Consider the following 15,489-nt stretch of genomic DNA (forward strand, 5'->3'; position numbering starts at 1 on the left):
CCTCACCATCCCATCCGCTGACTGAGGTTTCCTTCCTCGGGTCCCTTTGACAGGAATGGGAAAATGAGCGTAGGGTTAAATGCCAAGAAAGCTGTGTAGATTGGAAGCCATACAAGAAGGAAAAAGCTGCTTTACTTAGAGGGGTTTATCTAAAAACATTCAGATTGTACCCATCTCAGACACGCCTGACCCCAGCCAGTGACACGCAATGGGAAAATGTGTTATGCCACATAGATTTTTAAAAGCATGGACGGCTAGAGTAAGCACCTTGCATTTAGATTAAATAGCCAAAGGTTTAAGAAAAAAAAACCAACAGCATAATGAAATGGTCCTTTGGCCTAATCCATAAGACAGGATACAGCTAACCTTTAAAAAAACCCCTAATTTCTCTTGCTAATTTTGAAGCTTAGCCTGGAAAAGCACTGCAAATGATATCTGCTACCTAGAGCAGTTTAGAAGAATATTCCTAGTAGAGAAGTATCTAGCTCAGTATCTACACATGTAAAATAAAATAGCGATTACCATAAAACCACTGTAAAAATAAGTAGCTATACTTCTCTTTTGTAGATCATTTTTCTCCCCCAAAAATAACTCCGTATTTTGCCCATGAAATACTTCAGACTAATGCACTCCTGAAAAAACAGCTGGAGATGAACAAAATAGTCTCAAATGGCTCTTCTGTCTAATTTTAACTCCAATAGGCCATTTTACATCAAATACAAAGACAACATAATGTACCTGATAATAAACAGCATTATTTGTGAGGGCACTTACGGAACATGAATTATTTGTATTACTGGAATAAACATTCAACAGAATCCACCAAAACATGTGAAACTATTTAAAGAGAGATACAGTGCTTCTCCATCCTGAATAAACCAAGGCAAAAAACCCCAAACCACCAAACCCTAACTGTGCTTAAGCACATATAGGTATTGTGTTACTCCGAGTACATGGGAAAACTAAAGACACAAAGGCTGCCTGTTTTGCTTTTTTTCTTTTTCTTGCTTTTCCAGGAAACCAAATATTAAATACCTGGCTTACAAACCTCCTCCAGCAGTTGATCCCGCTTCCTTTGACGCTTGCTTCCTACGAATGACACAATCCAACACCCACGCGCAAGCTCTAAGAAAGCAAAAACACCACGGATTCAACAGACCCCCATCCACACAGGGCTGGCCAAAGAATGGTAAAGCACCCTATAACTCTGCAAACAAATCATACCCACTGCTGACGTACAGCAAAGAGGAAAAAAACCCTGAATTTATCAGAGGAAGGATCCTTAGTCATCTGGAGCAGGTGTTGAGATTTTAATGGCACACCTGGAAACTGAAAGCCTCTATTAGCTCTGGTTAGAAAGTAAACGGTCAGCTGCAAGTGGGTCACGGCAATCACCTTGTGGGGTGGGAACTGGGACCCCGAGTGCCCAGTCCCCAGCTGTGACTCGCAGGTACCGCCAGGGAGAGGGACTGCCTCCAGCAGCACTAGGGCCCAAGGCAGACAAGGCTTTGAGGAGCACGGAGGACCTCCCCATCAGTGCCTCACACAGCTGTAGCTTATTTCTATGCCTGCACAGGCCCAATAAATCATCAGCAGTGAGTAGCTGGGGTCTTTGTGGAAGAAAAAGGATTCAGCAGCACACAGAGGATTTGGTATTACATGTGACATTGCAGTCAGCTTTTTAAGCAGCTAGCCCAGGGCGTTCTGGATGATGCTAAAGAGTGTTTTGGAGGTCAGGGCATACTGGGTTGACACAACCCAGAGCTCCAAAAGCTTGAGAGGAAAGCACATGCTGGGGACATGGCTCTGTGCTGCTCGCTGGCCTTTTTCCCAACTACTAAAGTGGCAATTTGTCGAAAGCATGGAGATTGAGGGCCCTGCGTGCTGCATCCCGGGAATGTGGCCCGTTCCCAGTACTGGCAGCATTGCTGCCTACCACCTCTTCCCTCAAGGTCTCCCAGCCAAAAGCTGGTCTCACTCAACTCTCCCCAGCTCGTAAGATGCAGAAAGAGCAGAGCTTCCACAAGCTGAGCCACACCTCTAAGCAACCTCCCCCTCTCCACCATTTCAAATTATATCTGCGAGTAAACAATTAAAAGCGCTGCCTTTAAGCTCAGAACCCAAGCCTTGGCCTAGCAATGCCACCATTTAGGAAGCTGAACAAATGGGAAGCAAGGAAAACTGCCGCATAATTACTCAGAGCCACCCTGGAAGGAGGGCTATAGCAAAAGCACCGAGTCTTTTATTAAGGATTTCTTACTGCAGTTGAACGTTGCCTAATAGCTGCTGTATCCTGCTTGAGCGAGTACGTTCTCCTCGGAAATCAAGCAAAGGTTTCTAATCGTTTTTGACAGAGTGAGGTCCCCTAAAGCTACATTTTCTGTCTGATTCATGCTGACTGACTGTAACCCTACGACAGTTATTGAAAGTTAATTAGCAGTGAAGTGCAAAGAGCTCTAGGAATGAAAATACAAGCGAGAACTGAACGTGGAGTGTCTACTTCCCCAGAAAAAATACTGTCAAGAAGGTTAGCATAACCAAAAAAATATCGCAAGTTGGAAATGTGAAAGGAGTTCCTCCAATAACATGGGTATGATTGTCCCTTACCGTTTAGACACACAACCAAGAAGTAACACATTTCTAAGGGTTTATTAGGAAAGCAGGTAAGCACAAAATCTGACATTTCTTTCTCCATGACATTTGCTAGAGAAAGCAGCTGAAAAGTTATATAAAGACAACACCCAAATTACATAAAGACAAAGATATAAATCAATCGCTGCTTCCTTTGGAGACTGAAGTTTGTCAGATGTTGCACACGGTATCAAATCCCAACTATTTTTGCCCTTATTCTCCACTTCCTCAGTACTTGCAAGGAATAATCCACAGTTACACGCAAGCCCAGCCAGCGCTGAGCGGGTGTAGGAGGTGAGGCGCGGAGAGCTGCAGCCCTGCACCACCCACTCCCCGCAGATGTAAGCGCCGAGACAAGGTGCGAGGCAGTGGGCAGCCCCCTTCAGGTGTTAAAAAAGCCCATCCTGGCACCCCCGGGAATTGGATCCAGCCCTAAACAATCAAAAATAAAACCAAAAGCAACCTTCATGCAGAGAAATGGAATCGTTTTAAGAACAAGGAAGGGAACGCATAGTAGCAAAGCAAGTAGGTTGGAAAGGCCAAATGTAGGGCTCGGTATAAAAATAGATGTTGGTGATGCTAGAATGCCTCGGCAGAATTGTGTTTATCAATTTTCATAGAATAGGATAAGAGCTCTAGCCCTTTCCACCCCTGACTGCTGATGGTGACTCACAAGCAATCTAAAATGACTGCAATGAGCAAGCAGGGACTGAGCCGACTTGGACCTAGCTCATGTCTTCATGGTGCTGACAGGGAAACGGCGCATACAGCTCCAGGCTTTTCTTGCGGCTGCCTAGGAAATACAGAAAAGCCTTAGACATTCTCCTCTATCAAAACACCTAACAACACTTCCATGAGGGAATTGCCCTGGGTGGGCAGAGGGTCCGGTTGTCGCACACCGCTGGGCTGCAGGCACACTGCTGACCGGCCACAGCCTTTCCCTCGGGCCGGGTGGGGAAGAGGGACCGAGGAGCCGTGCGTAGTATGGCATAACCCCGGCCGGCAGCCAAGCCCCACACAGCCACTCGCTCACTCCCCCACAGCGCGATGGGGGAAAAGGGTTGGAGGCGTAAAAGTGAGAAAACTCGTGGGTTGAGATAAAGACAGTGTAATAGGTAAAGCAAAAGCCACGTGCGCAAGCGAAGGAAAACAAGGAATGCATTCACCGCTTCCCAAGGCAGGCAGGGGTTCAGCCATCCCAAGAGAGCTGGGCTCCAGTGCACAGAATGGTCACTTGGGAAGGCACACACAATAATGCTGAAGGTATCCCCTTCCTTCTTCCCTCAGCTTTATATACTCAGCACGATGTTCTACGGTGTGGAACGTCCCTTTGGCCAGCTCGGCTCGGCTGTCCTGGCTGTGCCTCCCGCTGCCTCCCCGCGCCCCTCCAGCTGGCAGGGCCCAAGGAACTGGGAAGTCCTTGGCTTAATATAAATATTACCCAGGAACAACTAAAGCCATCAGCGTGCTAACAACACTGTTCTCACACCAAACCCAAAACACAGCAGTGCACCAGCTACTAAGAAGAAAATTAACTCTGCCAAGAGGAAAATTAACGCTATCCCAGGCGAGAGCAGGGCAGTGGGTATGGAGGCAAGCCACAGCGCCTCGCCTCAGCGGGGCGGCTGCCTGGGCAGAGGCCGGGCAGCACCACAGCCTGTCCGGCAGTTTGGGACCAATTTGTACCCGACCCACGCGGGCAGCGGGCCCGCCGCTCAGCCAGGCAGGGCCACCGCCGCCGGAACGGTTCCGCTGCGCTGCTACACGCGTATTTCTTTTTCTTTCCAGCGCACACGCTGAAGTCGGCGGAAGCCCCGAGGCACAGGGCAGCGATGCCACAGGCAGGCTGCAGGGCAGCAGGAGCGCGCCGCGGCAGCCCCCCAGAGGCCCTGCCCGGAGCCGGGCCCCCGCGCCCCGCGGCCCCGAGCGGTGGGCAGGCCGGGCCGGGCCGCGCCGCCCCTTCCCTTCCCTTCCCTGCCCCTTCCCCTTGCCGCAGCCCGCCCTCCCGGAGCCGGCGGCCGCCCCATGAGCCCGCCGCGGCCGCCCGGCCGCTGGCAGCGCCCCCGAGCCCCACTGGGGCTGGGGCTGCTCCTCCTGGCGCTGGCCGGGGCGGCACCGCCTGCAGGTACTGGCCTTCCCCTCCCGCCCCCGGCGGTCCCTTTCCCCTGCCCGGAGGGGTCACAGGCGGGGGTCGGGGGGGTCGCTCCTCACACACATACCCCACGCCCCCCGGGACAGGCGCGGGGGACACGCTGGCTGCCCTGCGTTCCCCTCGGGCGCCACCGCGGCCGGTACCGCGCCGTCCCGGCCTCTGCCGCGGCCCAAAATGGCGCTGCCCTGAGGAGAGGCCGGGGCCGCCGGCTGCCAGCGGCCAGGCGCGCCCCTGAGGCGGTTTGCTCCTTTTCTGTTTGCAGTTTTCTTCGGCTTGTCCCGGCTCCGTTCAGTTCCCGTAAGAATATTCATTCAGGGGCGGGAGAGCGGCGCGGAGCAAGGGGCCCGCTGCCGTCCCCTCAGCAGGGCCTCGGGCATGGGGCGCCGGCTCTCGCCTGTGTGCCTCCCTCGGGCTTCCTCACGGCGTGGTTCAGGAGAAGTGGGTGCGGAATAGGGTTTTTTTTGTTGTTTGTTTTGTTTGTTTGTTTGTTTTTTTTAACGAGAGCAGGGAAGACCCTAGAGGTTTTTCTCAGTTGCAGCAGCGATGCATTAACTCAACAAACTGCCCCCAGCCCCCGTGCCTTCCCTTGGCGTTCCCAAGCCTTGGGCATCTGCTGCCTTCCGCAGCAGGTGCCGGTTCTCAGCTGCTCCGAATTGCAAGAGGGAACTGCCCACTCTGTGTGTCCTCCCAGCAGCCAAAATCATCCTCCATCTCACAGTTCAGAAGCACTTTTCCTTTTGGGACATGTTTCACTCTATGGAACTGATCTCGTGTTTGAAAGGAATTATTTTTTCTGAAGAAAATACCTTGGGGGGTGGCAGGGAAGAAATACTTGCTGGCGTTGGCTATGGAGGACATCACTTCTAACGTGGTGGGATGGGTTATCCGACGGGACAAAATCATAACACACCCTGCAGGGATGCTGTGGGCACCTCGGCTGCGTTTTGGTTCTGCCAGGGTATTGCTGTTTTCTGTCACCAGATTATCTTGGCCCTAGCCCTGGGTAGTGCCCAGCCTCACCTGCTTGCTGCGTCAGTTGGCAGCACTTCAGAGGCAAAAGAATCCTTTTACAACTTCATCTGATGGCTTTTATGGAAGTGCCTTGTCAAGAGGTACCGCCAGCCCTTGTCAGAAGGGTTGTGTGCCCTCCCACTGGTTTTGCCATGGATGAAAATTAATCAGATGGCTGATTTTTCACAATAAATATGCCCAGATTCTAAGTTTAAACCAATTTACTTTAGCGGGATCATCTGTGGGCACTTTAATTCTAGAATGACACAATAAACTTACATAAGAACATCCACACAGGTATTTTTCATTGGCTTAATTAAATTGGTTAGAAAATAATTTAGCCTAAGTTCAGATTCCTTGTAGAGAGACAGGGCAGGTTTTTACCTGCAAACTGTATCTCCTCGTCCAGATTAAGACTGTTTTGCACATACTTATTGTGCTGCTCTGAGTGTATGACAGTGTTTTAGCAGTTATTACTGAGCTTGGCTTAGACCTACATTTTCTATTCAGTGAGCCAGATGATTCCCTCTGTTCAGATCTGTAATTATTTCCTTTATTCTTCTCTTTAATTATGCTCCTGGAACACTGCTGTAATGCACTGTAGGGTATATTTTACACATGTATATAGATCAGGATGTATGTTATTCTCCAAAGTTTGCTCCATGAATCTTTTAGGTGCATTTCTGCTCAAAAGTGCAACCTGATTCTGAAGATCGTAGGGGCTTGCTAACATTTCAGGAGAGTTAGACCAATTAGCATCCCTAATTAAATGACTTAATGGCAAGCTATCTGTGTATTTGCCTTACTACAGTCATGGCTGGACTATGGCAGGAAAATTTGTTTTTAAAAAGAAAGTTGTGTTCTTTAACATTAGAAATGCTTCCGAGGGAGAGGAGTATGATTTCTGCAATCAGCAGCTGTGTCATGTGCGAAATGACTATTTTAATATGTAAGCCTGTTTACCTGCTCAGACTCCCACATTGTTGCATTCACCACCGGTATAAGCATTGACTCCAGTGGAGTTACACCCACTCATGCCAGCAGTGAATTTGGCCCAAAGGCTCTATTCCAGTGCCATCAAAATACTGATACCGAAGCCAATCTTCTATGGATTACATTTTTTAAAAAAATATCACCCTAGATAGTTCATTTATTTTTTCCAAAGGTGTTTGCAATTTTCTCTGGGCCCTAAATTACTTGATTTGAATTTATCTGATTCAAATGTAATTTTTTTTTTTTAAATTAAGGAAGTAATTTGGATTTTCATCTAAATCATACTGAACACGCTACCCTGCAGCATAGCTTTTACATTTGGTTATCTGCAAGCTGCTTGTGATTCCCTCGGCATATACAACAATGGAAAGGAACAAAATTATACATTTGTATTTGATGCATATGTAAAATTAACTTTTCTGCTCTCCCCCAGGTAGAAATTGTAGCTTTTTGCAGGAAATGGATGTCATCCAGAATCAGGATGAAAACTGCTACTGCTATATGCAAAACAGAACCATTCACTTGCAGTACGTTTGGTCAACTCTTCAGGTAAGAGGCTGTTTGGGGGGATCATTCAGCTATGCAACACATTTCACGTGAACTTTTGCCAGCAAAGTGAATGATCAGTTAGCAAGATCAAAGTGGTGTGTCCGTGTCATTAGTAGTTGGAACGGTGTATAGGTAGGACCATGATAAAAATGCAGCATTGTGATCCTCCACTTTGGATACAGTGGGTTTTGGTCTTTTTATTAGAAGGATGTCAACCAGGCTAACAGTATGATGCCACACAAACATTAGCACAGACTTGCGTATTATTTTGTCACACGCCTTTTCTATTGATAGACCACTGTTAACCTTGTTAACTGCATTATCACCAAACGCCTTTAGAAAGCTTCTAAATTTGAGGATAAAATGCAGTTCTGTGACTCACTCACTGTAGCACACCAGGCCACAGTATAGGAACCCAAGGTGTATTAGATTGTGACTAATGAAAAAACAGCAGCAGCAGTGTGGTTTCTGTTTTTCTGAGTAACAGAGAGTCATCTTGCAAGAAACATGTTTAGAGATTAGCTCGAAACAATATAAAAATCTCTTAATGGTGGAAGCAATAACAGCTAAAGGAAAAGCAGACTCTGTGTGGTTCCTTTTTTTTTTTTTCCTGGGAAGCATGTCTCCAGACAAAGGAAGGAAACCATTCCACTTCATTTCTGTTGGAGGAATTTGCTCTCAGCTATAAGGCAGAAGAACATCTGTCTGTTCCCAGGACTATTTTCCTCAGGAACATGCTGTGGATGTTTTTATGAACGGTAGCAGACTTCAGGTGCTCAAAGCCTCCAGCAGTCACACACACTTTCCTGGAGTAAATGTTTAATAGCAGGAAGTTCCGATTTTTCCCACAACAAATTGCTTGCTAACATGTTGCCTCTTCTCCCAGTAGAAGCCTGGTTTATTACCTGTTGCATCACTTTTTTGTAGATGGGTCTTTGTTGTCTAGCAGGCCCTGACTGAGAGCTCACAATGAATCACCATCTTTAGGAAGGTGATCCCATCTCAGAAGATGGATGAGATCTTTTACCAGGGTGGTGGCGGAGGGTGCTAGGAACTAGCAAGAAACCCCAAAATACCCAACAGGAACACGCTTGTATTTAAATTTCTGGTTATGATACTCCTCATTTTCCTTATCGCTCTTCTGTCCCTAACATGAAGACTGCATTATTAACCACAAGAAAAGAAAGTCCTGTTTCTTACGGTTCAGGGGGGGAATGGGGAAGCGTATGAGCATCCATAAAAGAAACTGTAGTCAAATATTACTGGTAATGTTTACAAATACTGCTGGTGTGTGGGCATGTGTTATGGTAAAACCAAACTCACCAAGCTTTTGGATGGGTTTGAGGCCCTTCCATAGAATGTTGCTGGCATTGAATTCTCTGGATTACCTTGCAAGGCCTAAACAATTAATCTTTGCATAATATAAATAACTAATGTTAAACAATTATGAATTGCACTAGCATTTTATTCTCAAGCTCTCTATACTGATTGATTTTCGTTGTCTCATACATGGCTTATATGCTGCATAGTTCAGAAAAACAAAATAAAGCCGTGAATCTGAGCTGCTTCTCTGTGTATTCTTGTTTGGTTTTAGGTGAAAGTTAACAGCAGAGAAGTGTTCACCTTTGAGCCTATTTCAGAAAAAAGCAACTGTCGTAATTCAGAAACTGTTTTTGAGTTTGCTGCATGTGCTGTTCAAATCTTCTGGAAACCGGAGACATCCACGGAAACTTCCATACGCATAAAACAATATGGAGAGGATATTTGTTTTAAAATACAGCCCTTCAAAACCAAACCGTACACTGTGCGTGTGGAACGAGAAAGTAAGTAGCGAGTCTTTCAGTTCAGATTAGATGGTTCAGTCTGCCAGTGTTACTGAATGTACCATCTCTTCTGTAAGAAGCTTGCGACTTTTCTATTGATATTTTATATAATCAGAATTTCAGGTTTAATTAGTCTAAAGTCCATTTCTGTTTTTCCCCCCTTTTTTTAGTGCTAGATGGAAGGCTCTTGTTTTTGTTTATAGCTGGAATTTTTCTGTTCCATTTTGCAAACAGCCTGAGCAGGTGAGTGCTAGCTGCTGTTTTTTGACCTTCTTTCCCAAAGCCTGTGTGAATCTTTGGTCTGTTTTCTAAGCTAAAGAGGTGGTTCTTTGGGAAACTGAAATAAGGAAACTGAACATATATTTAAAACCTCTTCATACCATTTGTGTTTGGACAGATTGTGACATACGTTGGAGTGCTGCACTCTTATTAATCACTTAGCTGTGTTAGGGTCCTTGTATCCAAGCTTCCTGCATGGGGCAACACCAAGACAATACTCAGTGTTGATTCAGAAAAACTTCTTCTCTGTTGTGTAAACCAGTGAGTGAGGCTAGCTGAATGCTAAATAATGCTGCGTGTGTGGTCAGTGGTGCCTTCCTGCATGGAGAACTGCTTCAGATGAGGCTACGTGGGGCCTCGTCTGCCTCCACCTTTGTGCCAGCCTTGCCCCATCATTCTTTTGATGCACGTTTTGCATAGCATGTAAGGGAGGGTACTTAATTGTTGTAGCAAAACATGTGGCCCATGACTTCAAAGCAAAGTGAGTCACAAATTAATTGTCAGGAGACACCTTGAAAACAAGCAGAGAGCAGTAGGTTTAATAGAGTTAACTCTGAAAGTCAGACTTCATAAATGCATAAGCTTAGAAAAAAATTTGTGGGTTTGTGGAGGGTTTTTTTGCATTTTAAATTCAAAAAAATAAAACTTTTCTTGCCGTACAGAACTATATCGGTACATGGAAGAAAATGAAATTACTAGAAACTAGAAGGTCAGTGAAATCAGAAATAGTGTGAGCTTTAAAAAACTCAACACTATTTCCTAGCCTGTAACAACTCCAGTGACCTTAAGTATCCGTTGGGAATTTTTCCTTACACAAATTTAGTATCTGAAGTGGGTCTGTTGACCATGTAACTGCGGTTCTTAACTTACAGCTGCATTAAGTACTTTTTGAAGATCACTGCTGTTTTTACAAATGTTGGCATCTTAACCAATTACAAATCATACTTCTCACTGTATTCTCTCTTTTCTTACAGGAGTACCAAGTTCTTTTACCTTTCTGGAATAATACTGGGTGTTCTTGCTCTGCTAGTCTTTGTCCTGTTGACACTTAAAAGGTTTATTCCAAGGGTAAATCTGCACTTACTAGACAAAATAATAATCAACATCATAATATAGGAAGTGGAGAGTACAGAGCCAGATTCTGACCTTGCTGTGTTTTTGTGGCCAGGTAACTGCACTGAAAGGACTGCAGCTTTGCTTGTGTCAAGTAAATATAAATAGGTCAGAATCTAAATTCTAGTTAGCTTGCTCCTGAGTTTAAACCCAACAACAGATTGCTGATGTACAAGAGGGTTTATTCTGAAAGATATATTATTTTCATGGGACCAGAGCTAAGCTTACTTTTGAAACTATGAATCAATCTAAATCAAAATGTAGTTTTAGTAGCAACTGGGACAGATTCTCTTCCGTTCACCAGAGACGATTAATTGCAAGGCAGATGTGAATTTTTCCTTTACTTTTACAAAGTCTGTGCATTCCCACAATATTGCTGAGATACGTTAATTGGGAATACACTGCAATAAGCTTACACCATGGCATAGGAACACGATACACAAATACAGAGGTACAGTTGCTCCACTTAAAATTGGTATTGCTGAGTTGTAGCATGCAGAGCACTGTGCAGTGGAAGTCTTAACACAAATCATAAGCCCTGTAGGTCTACCAAATACCACATCCAATTTTGTTTGGGAGTTCCCTTGCCGACAATGGTCCTGATTCTGACTTGAAATTTTTCGATAATTTTAAAGTTTTGTTTAAATGTGGGTTTTTTTAAATTTCCAGCGCAGTACCTTCTGGATCTTAATGGGTGGCTGCTGGATGTTCTCCCTCTATTTTATTTACTGCTTCAAAGAGAATACGCAGTGGTTGTGGTCTGAACACAGAAACTACTTGCTGGGTAAGAAAATTATCAAAAAATGTGCTGCAGATTTTGCCGAAATTTAGTGGCTAGATGAATACTTGCCCATAAAAAACAAAATCAAGTGACTTATTTATGGAGTACTTTTTTCTCCTAAGCCATGGATGTTGGGAGTATTCCAAAGGTTCCTGATCCACTCAAATGAGCATTTACTCACCGTGTATCGTTAAATAAGGAATTTATGATAGAGTGGGCCAGTAGCAGATTTTGGCTGGATTATTTGTTCATCGATTCGCCATTACCTACTTTCCCTGTAACAGCAAAAGGGCAGCTACGCTGGTTTGTATTTTGCTGGATCTGGATGCCTCAATTGCTAACTGGCTGTGGCTGCAGGGGCTGACAGACCTATCGATCCAGCACCTGCCTCAGCGTTCTTGCAATCTTGCACTGGGAGAATTCACGTGCAGCTCACAGCATTAGCTAAAGGCTGTTTGTAGATCACCTTGTGAACTCTCTGCACACTTTTGAAACATAAAGCACATACAACAATGCAGCTATCTATAAGACAAGACACAGAAGGCTATGCTACTCAGCAGTTGCAAGCTTTGTGAAGCAAACTAATGCAATTTGTATGGGTGGTTTGCATATTTTTCTCCATGTCCTTCTTTTCTGTTTCTACAGGGTATTTTCTGGCTGTTGGAATTACCAGCTTTGCTGCTTGCTATCAGCATGGACCGCTTACCACTGAACTGAGCATCACCTTATTCACGTGGACGCTACAATTAACAGCCTTTGTGTTGATTTATTGTGGTGTCACCATACCTCAAGTTGCATATGCAGTAATAGCAGTCAGCCTCTGTTCAAAAGGCCTGCATTACCCGCTCGGTGCTGCTAGGCACATAGGCAGGTTTGTATGTATTTATGAATGTCCGAGTCCCTGTGTCACAAGGAAATCCTGGGGGCTAATAAGGAGAAAACCCTTACGCTTCAATAACTATTTATGAATTTCTAGTACTAATTCATATTTTTACTAGATGTAAAGCTGCAATAGAAAAGATTTAAAGCCCTGAGACACCAGAATGTAAATATTTTCCATTCGGCAGTGTTAAACACAAGTTTTGTTGTATGGAGAACAGAGAAATATGACTGTGCTCTTTAGTACAAATGTAGCACCTTCTAGTCTGCAGCAAATGGTAACCAAAACATTTGTTTGGTTGATTGATTAGATGGTAGCAGTGCTGCCTTGGCTGCATGTGCGGTGAGATGATCTGCGGGTTAACTCGTACTGAATCTTACAGGATAAACCAGTGCACTATCACCGAGAAGCAGATGTTAAAAAGTGATAGCCTGTGTCGGTTAGATAGTGTAGACTTCAGAGATTAAAAACCCGTGTCCAAAAAAATAATGGTTTCCATTGAGTCTAGCTTTCCAAGGTGATTGTCCTAGATGTACATGTCTACCTTTAATTCATGGCAACAGTCTGTTACCACTGCGGAGATAGTCCCCCATACTCCGGAGCCCCATTTATATTGTGGCATTTGGAACGGGAACTGCTTGCAATATGTAGACCTTAGTTTGCTAAGTACTTTGCTTAGCAACATGGGAACAACATGTTTGCTCATCCTTGAGTTTGAAGCATGTTTTATCACAAATAAAACTCTCAAATGAAGATTTTAAGAAGTCCTGCCAATTTACATCTGTTTTTTACCTTCAGTGATGGCATCCAGGTTAAGAAGTCTTTAGCACAGAGTCTTCTGTACCTGTGGACTTCTGCTGAACTGCAGAACACCAGGAAGAGGCAAAGGCTAGAACTGGCATAAGCAAAAGAATAAAAACCAAATAATTTTTTCGTCTTAGCCTTTTACACATTTTTTAGTTTTTAAGAACGTGCCGTTGTGCTCTTGTGCTCTTTTTAGATGTTGAATTGTGGACTGCGTTAAAGTATTTTTATATTAGGTAGAATTTATCGTATGTTACAGTCTGATTTTTGCCTGCAGCTGATGAGCACCAGCTGTTTCAAAGGCAACGTATAGGACCAATACTGACCTGATGTGAGCAGGCTCAGCTCACTCTGAAATCAGTAAGATTTGGCTACGAGTTCACAGAAGTCAGAACATAGCTGTTTTACCCTGAAACACTGTTGTTTGTTCTCCATGTGGACCTCTTCCCCACCCCCCCACCATGAACTCATGCTTCTATAAAGCCAAAATACAGGTCTACAAATCTCTCTTATGGGAATAACAGGGTTGGGGTTTTTTCTGTTTAAAAACACTAAGCAGTAGCACCCAACTGTGAGGCCACGATGCCAGGTACACAGTGGAGAGCACCAGATGTATCAAAATAATTAAGAATCTTGTGTTACTTGTTTTTAGGCTCAGTAGATTCCACTGAGCCAGCAAGACCTTTGCCATTTGAGCTGAACGAGGGCTACAGCTCATTCTTGCTTTGCAGGGAAGTAAGGAGTAAAGTTGAATGCTGCTGGTTGGAGCAGGTGTTTTTATGTAGAGCTGAAAGTTTTATGGGCATCCAGCCCTTGCTTATCTTAACTCATCACAACATTTAAATTGAAAGCAGTCGACAGAAGGGAACAGAACATGGCACACTTTCTAATTGATATCTAATTATATTATACATCGCTATGCAGCAGCTAAAAAAACATCAGATTGTAAACATTTTGGCCTCAGACTACTCAGTTTTGTAATTTAAAGCAAGATTTAAGAGAAGCGATCTAGTAAACAACATGAACAACTCATAACAGACTTGGAGCATTGCTTATCTTTGATGTTACATATGCAGACTGGGTTTTGATTCAGCCCATGTCTGCACAGACACATTTTGCATATTGCACCTAAAAATGGCTGAGCAAGCAGCCATCTATTTAATTCTGTGAGATTTTAGTCCGTGCGTACACAACAAGGACGTGATCAAAAGCTCATTAGATACCATTCTGTGGAATTCTACAACTTTGGTGAAGACCTGAGGTAAACAGGCTAGTAAACATTAGATTTCTCCTCCTATAAAATGTTGATGCAAGAATGTAGCTTGTCTTAAAAGGATAAAGGTGGTTAAAGCATGTTAATAGCAGGTAGTAGAGAAAAAGGACAGACAATAATTATGTGCCAGAAGACTTCAGAAATACTAATTGTTTTCATTTCATTTCCAGAAAAATGAAGAATCGCTTTAAATCAAAAAAGTTAGTGTTTAAATGGCTTACTGAAGAGGAGTATCGCGAGCAAGGTGAAACAGAAACGATCAGAGCTCTGGAGGAGCTCCGCTCATTCTGCAGGAACCCTGACTTCCCATCGTGGTTAGCTGTATCCAAACTCCAGTCCCCACAAAGGTAAGAATTTCTGGCTTCTCTAAAACAGGGAACGCACTGCACAGACGCTGCTGCACAGCGGACCCAAATGCTACTTCAGGCACTGTTCCAGATGCGTTTATCTTGCATGCAGTCAGACATGCCGGGAGCTTTATCTTCTTGAGCAATCCCACTAAAGACCACGGCCACACCTCTCAAGGATATTACTTGCTGGTGGTATTAAACCCCCAGCTTGTTCCTCCCTGACCATAAATTACTCTGAGAGCTTGCAGATGTTCACGGGTAATTCGTGGTAATGGCAGCTTTCCTTAAACTTACAGGTTTCCTACAGTGCCTCTGTAAGTTCCTACACAGCCACCCAGGTGGCTGTCTAACCAGTGAAATGCTCCTTTCTTCAGTTTTAAGAGCAGTACACTTTTGCATTGTGTAAAATTGGGGCAGGTTGAAGATACATGCTCAAATTTACCTGTATGAAGCTCTCCAACTGCAAACCCGCACAGCCAAGGCATCCTGTTACTTGAAGTATCAACCAATATCTAAGACTAAGAATACAAAGAAACTGATGCCTGCACCTAGGAAGTATAGCAGAAGAGCTACTTCAGATAGAGCTTAAGAGACAAACTTAAGACAAATATGGGTTGGAAAGGCTTAGGTTAAGTACAGCCAGAAAATCTTGCAGAATATAAAATTAATAATAGCAGCGTATTTCCATCAAAACCAAAACTGCAAGATAGCAGAAGCAGAGTTTCACATATTAGCCATCCACAAAGACTTGGCCTTTGCCACAGAACCCAAGTGTCACAATTTCAAAGGGGCCCCAGTCAGCTTGGAATTTAATCAATAAAAAGTTAAAACTAGTTTCAGAACCTTCATC

General features: G+C 44.4%; 1 protein-coding gene across 1 annotated transcript in view; it reads left to right on the top strand.

Annotated features, from left to right (window-relative positions):
• Positions 1-15,489, top strand: part of NEMP2 (nuclear envelope integral membrane protein 2) — a 225,850-nt gene that overhangs the window by 205,693 nt on the left and 4,668 nt on the right. Inside the window, exons 2-9 of the mRNA XM_080399931.1 lie at positions 3,747-4,756; positions 7,221-7,336; positions 8,931-9,159; positions 9,330-9,402; positions 10,413-10,506; positions 11,221-11,335; positions 11,978-12,203; positions 14,460-14,636. Of these exons, the coding sequence (XP_080256057.1) occupies positions 4,657-4,756; positions 7,221-7,336; positions 8,931-9,159; positions 9,330-9,402; positions 10,413-10,506; positions 11,221-11,335; positions 11,978-12,203; positions 14,460-14,636 (1,130 nt within the window). The 5' untranslated portion in view covers positions 3,747-4,656. The remainder of the gene's footprint in view (positions 1-3,746; positions 4,757-7,220; positions 7,337-8,930; positions 9,160-9,329; positions 9,403-10,412; positions 10,507-11,220; positions 11,336-11,977; positions 12,204-14,459; positions 14,637-15,489) is intronic.

Source organism: Falco punctatus, assembly GCF_963210335.1.
Source record: "Falco punctatus genome assembly, chromosome: 8".
Lineage (NCBI taxonomy): Eukaryota > Metazoa > Chordata > Aves > Falconiformes > Falconidae > Falco > Falco punctatus.